This window comes from Salvia splendens, chromosome 4, assembly GCF_004379255.2.
Source record: "Salvia splendens isolate huo1 chromosome 4, SspV2, whole genome shotgun sequence".
NCBI classification, from domain to species: Eukaryota; Viridiplantae; Streptophyta; class Magnoliopsida; order Lamiales; family Lamiaceae; genus Salvia; species Salvia splendens.
The window spans coordinates 35,696,911-35,709,578 of NC_056035.1; the positions used below are offsets into that span (position 1 = coordinate 35,696,911).

Here is a 12,668-nt window from a genome sequence, read left to right on the forward strand (position 1 = left end):
TCAAGATTTTGTTGCATGATCCCATGAAGAAATGATATCATATGCGCTCATCTCCAAATCCTTTGCCCAATTTTGAACCATAGGGTTGCAATCAACAACTTGAATTGTTTCCACATTTGTACACAGCTCAGGCGAGATTTCTTCCAATTGGTAGCAGTGTTTGATGCACAGACGCTTGAGGTTCATGAAACACGTAGCCGAGAACTTCCAAAGAACCAAATCAGTGTCTTCAATTAAAAGAAACCGAAGTGCATACAAATCGTCATCATGCAACTCCCAGTCGGGTCCTTGAAAGGCGTAGCATCGCAATTTGAGCACTTTGAGATTTTCCAACTTGCTAATTATCTTCATATATTCCCATGGGTACCCGAGCCCACTCAAGCTCAACTTTTTAAGACCCCATGGGAACATTGACCGAGGAGCGGGTGGAGACACCCGCTCTGGCATAAAGTCAGGATTTACAACCACACATTTAAGTGATTCTAGTCTCCGGAGACGGGATATATTGTTCAAGCAACGATAGGGATCATCATTCTCATCAGGCTCGAGCTCAATGCAAATCCCTAATCTCTTCAAACCCGAGACTCTCCTAAGCACTTTTTTGGTACAACTACGAGAGCTCACGCCTATGAGAGTTGACAGTTTTCGTAATGCAACACTACCATTAGGGTCTGGTAGGTTGCTTCCTGCAATCTGAAGATGCTTCAGTTTCTCCATATCCCATATCTCCATTGGTAAATACGACGAATCTGCAGATGATACGATGCTGAGAGGCCGACTTATAATAATAAACTGAAGGTTCCACAGTTTGGAAATACAAGGAGGGATGCTCCCATTGTATGTAAGAGCAAGGTATCTCAAGAAATATGAATCCATTACTTCAGTGGGAAACTCGTAGAGACGAATTGCAAGAGCATCCATCAACCTTAGCAGCCTCAACCCGAAACAAACTGGCACCGGATACTGATGAGACGGAGAAGCACATATCAGAGAACGCGTAGCTGAAATGGATGCAATCAAGTCGTGCACATCTTTGATGCCTAATAAAGTGCTATTTCGAATGCATAATCTCCGCTGCATCTCCATATTCTCAACTCCACAATCAGCAAGAGTGCTAAAGGCTCGAAAGAAATTGCTCTGCATTGCTAAATTATTGGATAAATGCCAGAAAACAGAATGCAAGCTGCAGGCCTTAATCTTGAAACTAGAACTCTGCTGGCTAACCATGACTAGGCTTAGGCTTTCAAGCTCTAACAAGCATTCTACAGCATAATCTTGTATGGTTTTGCCTGAATTTGGTTCGAGAAATCCCTCAGCAATCCAGAATATGATGAGCTTGGAGGTTGGGATCTCCTTATTCTGAGGGAAAATCCCAATATAGAGAAAGCATACTTTCAAGTATTGAGGCAAGTGCTTATAGCTTGAAACTAATATCTTTGAGATTTGATCATATGCATCCATGAAAATCTGAGAATTTCTCTGCGCTGCATCATTCCAAACTGCAGCAGTTTGCTCAACACGAGAGAGGAGCCTAGCAACCGTGACAATCATAAGAGGAAGATCTTCACAATTCTCCACAATCTTTTTCCCGGCTTTCTCAAGTCGAATGGGGCATATCATTTCTCTGAATACCTCCTCGCAGAAAAGATCCCAACTCTCTTCTTTATCTAACAACTGTTAGGAATTCTTGTATTCATCTAATGAGCGCAGCGGAAATTGCATACAAGAATAACAGATCTAGATTCATAATCATATTGTAAGTTGAGCACGTAATACACAACGGAACTAAATCTTACTTGTTGTGTTGTTTTCTTCTACGATTGTGTCCTGCAAGTTGAATCCACTACTATCGAGGTCCACGTGTATTCCAATCAGATGCAGGAACTATCCCGGTACAATTGCTCCGTAGAAGAAAGCTAGGAATTCTCTCTACAGAGCTTTACGTATTTTCTCTCTAATGTTACGCTATTTCTCATCTCCCACAATGGAGAATAAATAACCATATATATAGACAAAGAGTCATTAGGGTTTCATGATTGTTGGGCTTATGGACTAATTATAATTGCAGTCCAACTATAATTATTTAATCCATATTAATCTAATCTAGCCCATATCCTTTCAATCTCCCACTTGGACTAGCATTAGATATAATACGCAGTTCCAACTTTGTACCCTTGAGCGGATCAAAATACACTTATAGTGTGACCCTTTAGACCCTCATTATCGACGACGATCTAATCGAAGTCTGCACAAAACTCCTAGACTGCGTTGGCAGCGTAGCTCGATATATGAAGGACGTTTACATGAATTCGGTAAACAAGCCTTTACACAAAGTTTATAGTAATATCATTTCATTCACGAACCACCCGATTGAGCCTAAGATTTGTCATGTATCATCCAAATAGCTCAATCACTTTATCTCATCTTTATTAAATGACCCATTCGATCATATTCAATTACTTTAATTGAATAAATCTTTGCATTGGCCAATGACTTAATGGTCAAGTAATATAGAGAATTTGAGTGTTCTCTCGAAATTCTAATCGAGGAATGAATCTCATTCTTGGCTCAACTACCATTTCCATTTATCTTATGATATACCCAACACAAGTCCGTGTCTCAATCCTCCTTTGGGAGGCAGAGCGTTGGACAAGGTCAAAGCACACCACTCAACAAACAAAATGTGTAATGACCTCAGATCCAAGGACTATTACATACTTCATGTACTAATAAACTGTAGACACTTAACAAAACAGTTTAATAGTAGGGTATACCAATACTCACCAAAGTATACCATGTGTCCATCACGAGTATCTAATATCTCATAGTTGTGAGAACAACTACATTCTCGAAGAATGTGATGCAAACCACATGCTAACCTATAACATATCTTCAATATCCCATTCTTGACGATCATTGGTTAGGGCTATTTTAGAATTATACTATATCATTAATGTCTCACACCATTAATGACAGTCATAATTCAAGGGAACAAATATTTAGAATAAAATCAAACATTTAAAACAATTATTCCAATAAGTGCACAAAACCCATAGAAAATGAAATTTTCATATAATGTGATCAAGTAATATTGTCTCAACACAAAATGTTTCTAAGACATATAAAACTGTAACTCCCACTGATTCAAAGCCATCTACCAAGATGCTTAACACCTAAGCTCTCAAAGTGCTTGTTGTGTTTTGCTATACATAACGGTTTGGTGAAAGGATCAGCCAAATTATCATCAGTGGGTACTCTTTCTAATTTTATGTCGCCTCTTTCAATTATTTCTCTGATCAGATGATATCTTCTGGGAACCCAGTTCTTTAACGAAATCTAACAAAGCAACTGCTTCTTTGGCAGCTTCAGATGCAGCAATATACTCGGCTTCGGTGGTGGAATCGGCAGTTGTACCTTGTTTGGAACTATTCCAACTCACTGCTCCACCATTGAGGACAAAAACATATCCAGACTGAGACTTATAGTCATCATGGTCTGTTTGGAAACTAGCATCAGTGTACCCAGTAACTGATAATTCTGGTTGTCCACCATAGACTAAGAAATATTCTTTAGTCCTTCTAAGGTACTTGAGAATAGTCTTAACTGTTTTCCAATGTTCCTCACCGGGATTTTGCTGAAGTCTGTCTGTCATGCTAAGCGCATAAGCCACATCTGGCCTAGTAAAAATCATGGCATACATAATAGATCCTATAGCCGAAGCATACGAGATCCTTTTCATGTTGTCTCTTTCTTTGTCATTAGAAGGACAATCCTTCTTTGACAATACAATGCCATGTCCCATAGGAAGAAAACCTTTCTTAGAATTCTCCATTGAGAAGCGCCTTAGCAACTTGTCTATGTAAGTGGATTGTGATAATCCTAACATCCTATTTGGTCTATCTCGATAGATCTTAATTCCAAGGATGTAGGAAGCATCACCCAGATCCTTCATCATAAAGGAACTAGACAACCACTCTTTCACGGATTGCATCATGGAATGATCGTTTCCCATAATCAAGATGTCATCAACATATATGATAAGGAAGACAATGTTACCATTCTCGCATTTACTATAAACACATGGGTCCTCTTTGCTTCTGACAAAACTAAACTATTTGATTGTTCTGTCAAAACAAATATTCCAACTCCTCGAAGCTTGCTTAAGTCCATAGATGGACTTCTTTAGTTTGCACACTGCATTCGGCCTTTCTTTCGATACAAAACCTTCAGGCTGCGTCATATAGACATCACCTTCTAATTCTCCATTGAGAAATGCGGTTTTGACATCCATTTGCCAAATGTCGAAATTGTAGTATGCAGCAATTGCAAGTAATATCCTAATGGACTTGATCTTAGCAACTGGCGAAAAGGTTTCATCATAGTCAATGCCTTCGCGCTGACTATAACCCTTTGCCACTAACCTAGCCTTGTAGGTTTGTACTTTGCCATCTGCATCTCTCTTCTTTTTGAAGATCCATTTGCAACCTATGGGGTAAACCCCATCTGGCAAGTCAACTAGTTCCCAGACTAAGTTGAAGTACATCGAGTCTATTTCAGATATCAAGGCTTCAAGCCACTTCTCTCGATCGGTGTCTGACACCGCCTCGGTATAGGTCTTAGGCTCATCGTCATCTAAATCAACTTCATCATCTTGGTTCTCAACCATTAGATTCAGTCTCTCAGGTGCACGACGAATCCTTCTAGGCCTATTGAGTTGGTTTTGCTCTGGTTCAGGCTGTTCATTCTGTATGTGAGAAGGTTCAGGAATATCACTATGATCTTCTTGAGGTAGATGTGATGCAACTATTGTATCATCTTGTCTTTGATGCATCTAAATGTCTTGAGGTGGTCCTTCGAGAGTCTCTCTAAGGTCCTCTCTAAGAGTAATTTCCCCTCCCAATAGATCATCAAAAACTCCCACTGAGTTATTGTCCAATCCAGTGGATAATATCTCATCCTCATTGTTAACTTGTGGTTCTTGAATTTCTTCAAGATCTACTGTATTTTGACCTTGTTCCTTGCAGACATAACTGTCTTCAAGGAACGTCACATTCCTTGATGTTATCACCTTGTGATTTTCAGGACAGTAGAAATCGTATCCTTTAGTTTCTTTAGGATATCCCACAAAATAACATTCTCACTTTTAGTTTCCAATTTATCAGTCATCATTTTCTTAACAAATGCTGGACAACCCCAGGTCCGGATATGGTTAAGACTTGCTTTCTTGCCAAACCATAACTCATATGGTGTTTTCTCGACTGATTTAGAAGGAACTCTATTTAGAATGTAAATAGCCGTTAGTAAAGCATGACCCCAGAGAAATAAAGGGAGACTAGCTAAACTCATCATGGATCGAACCATATCTAATAATGTTCGGTTTCTCCTTTCAGATACTCCATTCATTTGTGGTGTACCAGGAGGTGTCCAGTCTGACTGAATTCCATGCGATTTCAAGTAATCAAGAAATTCTCGGCTCAAGTATTCCCCTCCTCGATCTGATCGAAGAGTTTTGATACTTTTCCCAAGTTGTTTCTCAACATCACACTTAAACTCTTTAAATTTATCAAAGGCCTCAGATTTGTGTTTCATAAGATACACATATCCATACATTGTCAAATCATCAGTGAAAGTAATGAAGTACGAATAACCACCTTTTGCTTGAGTTGGAAACGGTCCGCACACATCTGCGTGGATCAACTCTAGCACATCATTAGCACGCACCCCTTTCCCAGAAAGTGGCTTATTAGTCATCTTTCCTTTGAGACAGAATTCACAAGCACCATATGATTCAAAATCAAATGAATTTAGATAGTCTAACTTTCTCAATCTCGCTATTCTTTTCTCATTGATATGACCAAGTCTACAATGCCAAAGATAAGTAGCATTATCCGTATTACATAGCTTAAGTCTTTTATTTTGCACATTGAGAATATTCCGTTTGTATTCAAGCATATATAATCCATTCTCTAAAGAGGCATTTCCATAAAACAATCCATTATTAGAAAACGAGCATCTGCTGTTTGCAAAATGGAATGAAAAACCTTCGATGTCCAACATCGGAATGGAAATAATATTCTTTGAAATAACTGGAACAAAATAACAATTATGTAAATCTAGTCTATGTCCTGAGGGAAGATCTAATCTATAAGTTCCCACGCGTTCGGCAACAACTTTTGCTCCATTTCCAACACGTAGGTCTACTTCCCCAGGCCTCACTTTCCTGCTGTCAATTAAACCTTGCACATTATTACAAATGTGTGAACCACAAGCGGTATCCAATACCCAGGATTGTGAGTTATTCATAGACATATTTATCTCAATGACAAACATAGCTGAGCTCCCACTCATTGCACCTTGTGCCTTGAGTCTTCGGCAGTCTCTCTGCCACTCCGTGAAATTTGACCTAGTCAATTTGTTTGTTTCCATCATACACTCATAAGATAAGTTTGACATATTATCTGAACAGAAAATAAAACGCAAGCAAATCAGAAAAGCATGCAAAGATCACATTCGCATCACTAATCAAACAAAGGCTTATTGTATTGATTAGCTCCCACTAATTTTGACATATATTATGTCCCCTAAACATAAAATACGAATTTATATCACATATAAATTTTAGTGGTCCAAGATCCAAGTCTATATTATTGCAGCCCCTGCTTTGGCTGATCACTACATTAATATCACAAGGTAGGCCTCCAAGCCAATTGCAACAACTATTTTGCAATTCTTGGTTTATTAATCCAATTAATATGCATCCATAAACTATTTAGGTCGCTTTGGCGTCACTAAACAATTTAAGCAAGTCAACCCCATCACACGATGCCAACCATGCATCTATGAATGAGCCTAGGCCTTGTAGATTTAGAGTAAACACTTTGGCGTAAAACTCATGGTCGAAAAGGCTAGGAACATCAAACAATTATGATGGACGATGCGTTTGTTTCAAAACAAGACTTATATTTTATGGGGAAAAGTGTGATACTAGTTCTGTGAATATAATATCCAATATTAAATTTCAAACAATTACTGGGCACCGCCTACCCAGACATAGTATAACACGGACTACACATACTGGGCGCCGCCTACCCAGACATAGTATAACACGGACTACACATACTGGGCGCCGCCTAACCAGACAATAAAACGGTCTCTAACTACTATAGTTAAAATAAATAAGCATAAATCAAATAGCATGCTTATCACATAGGATATCAAATAATGCTCAATGAATAAAATCAAATTTTATTCTCTAATTACATGTGGATTTAAAAATATATTAATTCAAAATAATTGAGGTCAAAATCCAAAACAGATTGCAATTTGCCGTAATTTTTTACAAAATTTTGTTAAAAGAATCGAAATCTAATTAAAACTTCTAAGCAATTATGAAACCAAATTCTTGGAAATTTCGAAATCAAATTTCGAAGCAGATCAATATATACTTCTTCAGTTCTTCTGATCCCATGTTTGTTTTAATTTCTTGCGGTTTTGTGCTGCGATTTATCTTAAACTCTCCCAATCTGGTATTGCGGCGAGGATGAAAGATTTTTCGAAAATTTTATTTTGATTCAAGATTCGAAATTTTGAATCTAATGCAGTTTCTTAAAACCGTTTCTAGAAATTCATCCCAACTACAATAACATGATTAATCCACATATAATTAGCAAATAGAACAAAATAATTATGAATCGAGCCCCGAGCTCTGATACCACTGTTAGGAATTCTTGTATTCATCTAATGAGCGCAGCGGAAATTGCATACAAGAATAACAGATCTAGATTCATAATCATATTGCAAGTTGAGCACGTAATACACAACGGAACTAAATCTTACTTGTTGTGTTGTTTTCTTCTACGATTGTGTCCTGCAAGTTGAATCCACTACTATCGAGGTCCACGTGTATTCCAATCCGATGCAGGAATTATCCCGGTACAATTGCTCCGTAGAAGAAAGCTAGGAATTCTCTCTACAGAGCTTTACGTATTTTCTCTCTAATGTTACGCTATTTCTCATCTCCCACAATGGAGAATAAATAACCATATATATAGACAAAGAGTCATTAGAGTTTCATGATTGTTGGGCTTATGGACTAATTATAATTGTAGCCCAACTATAATTATTTAATCCATATTAATCTAATCTAGCCCATATCCTTTCAAAACAACCGCATTTTACAAACAGAATCATCTACTCCAATATGTGCTACTTTTGCTAGCCTAGTTGTTACCAAGGCTGCACCCTTGATATTGGGGAATGACCTTTTCATGTATTCCAATTAGACGTCACCACGGTTCCGGAACCGGCGGTTCACGGTTCGGAACCGCCGGTTCCGGTTCAATAAATTGATGAACCTGAACCGGCCCGGCCAAGGTGTGGCGGTTCCGGTTCGTGAACCGTGGAACCGCCGGTGATTGGCCGGTTCCGGGCCGGTTCCGGGCCGGTTCGGCCGGTTCGGCGGTTCGTTTTGATTTTTTTTTTTTTTTTTTTTTTGCATTTTGTAAATTGTAATTCAAGTTTAAAATGTAAAAAAACTTGCGTAAATAACATTAGAATGAAGCGATGTACAAATGTAATTTTATTGATACAAATTACAACTTCAAAATTACAAATTACAACTTTAAAATTACAAATTACAAGTTAAAATTTACAAATTACAACATAAAAATTAGAAATTACAACTTCAAAATTATAAATTACAAAAGACTTAAAGTCTTCATTACAATTTACAAAATTACATATTCGAAATAAAGGGGAGAAAAAAGAAATAAAGGAAAAGGACTTGAGCTCAACTTAAATTTAAACTTAAATTTAAAATTTAAGTTGAAATATAAGTTGAGATGCCTACGTATCCTCAATGCTCAATTGCATTTTGGAATCAAAGTCCACGTAGTTCTCTTACCTTGCTTACCTATTTGGCTTGATCGGAAGTATTGGCGCCTACTCTTCTTCGTCGGGGAAGTAGTCTTGGTCGGGTTGTACTACTAGTTTGTCCCAATCCGGTTCTTGGTCTCTAATTTCGGCGGAGCACCAATCATCAAGTAACATGGTGGCTTCCATGTTTTGTCCGGTGAGCCTACTTCTTCGGTCGTCCAAGACGTTGCCTCCAACACTAAAGGCGGACTCGACGGCGACAGTGGAAGCCGGAACCGAAAAGATCTCCTTGGCCATTGATGCAAGGATGGGAAAATCTTTCTCGTGTGAAGACCACCAATCTAGGACGTCGATTTGTTGGGGAACGGGACCTCCTTCTTCCTCATTGAATGAAAAGTGTGAGTCTAAATATAAATCTAACTCACTTACCGAATGTGCCGTCCTTCCTCCGCTGCTGAAGGCGTATAGGTCCGCCAATTGGGATTGGGTGTCGGGGTCATCAACTTGGAAGAAGCCAAAGTTCTGTGTTTGACGGGGGGGTCTAGGTCGAACTTGGTGGGTAGTGTTGTACTTGACTTCGTAATCGTGAAAGAGAGACCGCAAGTCGAACTCAAAATTTCTTTGGAGGCTTGGGAGGTGGGGGAGGTTTATTTGGAATGTTTGGGCAAGGTTTATGTAGTTGTCGTCGTCGTCAGTTTGCAAAGCTCGGAGTGGTTCAAGATCAATAGAAGCTAAACTGTTGTAATAAAATTCTAAAATTTTGAAAGTACCAACTAGTTTCCACTTTGGATCCAAAACTTTGGCAAGCAAAAAAACTGTTGGGATCTCATTGAAATACTTGAGCCATTTTTCAACCATGTAATATAAAACACACATAAGCTCAAGATTGTTTGCGGAATTTTTCATTGCAGTTTTAAAACCAAGTGATATGATCATGCAATGTTCTAAAACACGAACGGATGTGCAATAATACACACCCGATAACTCCATAGTTGCACTTCGAAAATTTTTGAATAATTTAAATAAACTCAGGCTTTGTTCCCAACAAGAAGATGTTAGATATAAATCATCAACAGGGTAAGTTCTATAAAAATCAACTAAATAGTCTATATGCTCCATTGTAGATTGCAACATGTCATATGTAGAGTTCCATCTAGTAGAAACGTCTAAAGTAAACTTTGTGTACCTTATTTTCTTCGAGTGGCAATACTTCTTCCACGCCTTGCCAATTTGAGGCTTCCAGTGGATCAAGGATACAGCTGTAGTAATAGGTTGAATATGTCTTTGCCATAAAGACAAAGCATCTTGTACACATAAGTTTAAAATATGACAAATACATCGTTGATGAAAATACTTACCACTTATCACCGGGGAGCAAGCCGCAATTAAATCGGATATACTTGCGGTGTTGGCGGTTGCGTTATCAAAACCAACCGAAAATATCTTGTTGCATAACTCATACTCATTCAAAACTTGAATAATTAAAGAAGCAATTGCTTGTGCGGTGTGTGGGGGAAGGAAATTGTCTAAAACCAATCAAACGTTTATTTAAAGACCAACTATTGTCTATAAAATGACAAGAAATACCCATGTAAGAATTTCGTTGGAAAGAATCCGTCCACACATCGGAGCAAATATTAACTTTGTGCCCCAAGGTGGATAGACTCTTTGCAATTTCCATTTTTTTTTCAAAATACTGCCGGTTGTTAGATCTTTGAGCAGTAGAGGGGGGAATTCTTTTTGCAGCAACATTAAAAGCTTGTTGCATAGTCATTTCATATTTTCTGTCATTAAAAAAATTGAACGGCAAATGTTTCATTGCCGCCCATCTTACCATGGTATCGGTAGTATTTTTGGGATCGTATTTAAATAGTGGCGTACCTGTTTGAGACGATGAGCCGGCGGGGAAGTTGATTTGGGTTTGGGATCTAGAATGCCCAAATTCCACGGGGTGTTTTGCCTTCAAATGGCGTGTGAGAGTACCATATCCCCCACCGATTACAAATGGATAGACTTTATCGCAATAGTTGCAATAAGCTTTGAACTCGCCTGTCTCCACGGTAGTGGTCGAATCATCAGGATTAGAAATTACCACCGGGACCTTCTTGTAATGTTTGGTGAAGATGTCGGATTTCAACTTTGGAGGCATCTTCTTCTTTTGTCTCCCGGAAGGAGGAGGAGCTTCGGCCTCCTCGTCATTTTCGCCAACTTGGCCGGCGCTAGAAGGTGGGAATTGATGCGATCCATCGTCGCCTTCGTCCGATGATAGATTCACATCGTATTCGAAACGCGAATCCGAATGTGGCTCTTCGTCGCCGAGGGTGGCAAGTAACAAGGCCGCATTTCGATCTTCTTCCTCCTACGAGAATTATACACATTAAAACATATCATATAACATATTAAAACATATTAAAACTTACTAAAACATATTAAAACATATAAAACTTACTAAAACATATTAAAACTTACTAAAACATATTAAAACATATTAAAACATATTAACATATTAAAACTTACTAAAACATATTAAAACTTATAACATATAAATCAAAGGAAGGACCACGCTGAGGCATTCCACAATAGGCCATCTTGCACAAGGATATAAGAAAAGGCGGTAGTCCGCACATAATCTTTTTCCGAGCAAGTATACCAAATGGTGCTCTCAAATTAAAGACTTATCATATAACATATTAAAACATATTAAAACTTACTAAAACATATTAAAACATATAAAACTTACTAAAACATATTAAAACATATTAAAACATATTAACATATTAAAACTTACTAAAACATATTAAAACTTATAACATATAAATCAAAGGAAGGACGACGCTGAGGCATTCCACAATAGGCCATCTTGCACAAGGATATAAGAAAAGGCGGTAGTCCGCACATAATCTTTTTCCGAGCAAGTATACCAAATGGTGCTCTCAAATTAAAGACTTATCATATAACATATTAAAACATATTAAAACTTACTAACATATTAAAACTTATATCATATAACATAATAAAACATATTAAAAAACTACTAACATATTAAAACTTATTATAACATATTAACATAGTAAAACATTTAATTTAGAAGTTTAGAACTTACTTGTAATCGAAGAGCGGCTCGCCTTCCCACCTCCTCCGCAACTTGTGCTCTAGAAGGGGCACGACGACGACGAGAGTCACTTTGATCTTGGGCAATTCCCTTGCCCCGATCACCACCACGACGAGATGAAGACATGATATTATGGAAATTGGAAGTAGAGAATAGAGAGTAGTGTTTATGTGATATTAACGTAAACAAGAACAACGTGAGTAAATTATGAGCGCAAATAACGTAAACAACTTGAGAGAAAGAGGATGGAGAATAGAGAAATTGAGATTGAGAGAGAAATTCTTATCAACACAAGAATGGGGTAAGTAGAAAATGAAGATGAGAGGGTTATTTATAGGGGAAAAATGTGATTAAAAAAAGAAAAAAAAAAAGAAAAAATTTCAAATTTTTGAAATCCGGCGGAACCGCCGGTTTTACCGCCGGAACCGCCGGTTTACTCGTTGAACCGCCGGTTTTTGGTCAGAAACCGCCGGTTTCGTCAACGGTTTTCTGACAAAAACCGGCGGTTTCTGACCCGGTTTCTGAAAAGGCTACGTCTAGGCCGGTGGTAGCCTGAAAAGGTGTCGGAACCGGTGAACCGCCGGTTCGGAACCGCCGGTTCCGGTGAAAACCGACGGTTCGGAACCGCCGGTTACGGCTCGCAAATTTCATGAACCTGAACCGGCCCGTCGGAACCGCCGGT

At 38.3% G+C, this 12,668-nt stretch overlaps 1 protein-coding gene across 1 annotated transcript; it reads right to left on the minus strand.

Annotated features, from left to right (window-relative positions):
* LOC121801066 (putative late blight resistance protein homolog R1A-10) lies at positions 1-1,620 on the minus strand. The gene has a single exon (XM_042200532.1). It carries the CDS (start codon positions 1,618-1,620, stop codon positions 1-3), a length of 1,620 nt encoding a protein of 539 aa, XP_042056466.1.
* Between the last annotated feature and the right edge of the window lie 11,048 nt (positions 1,621-12,668).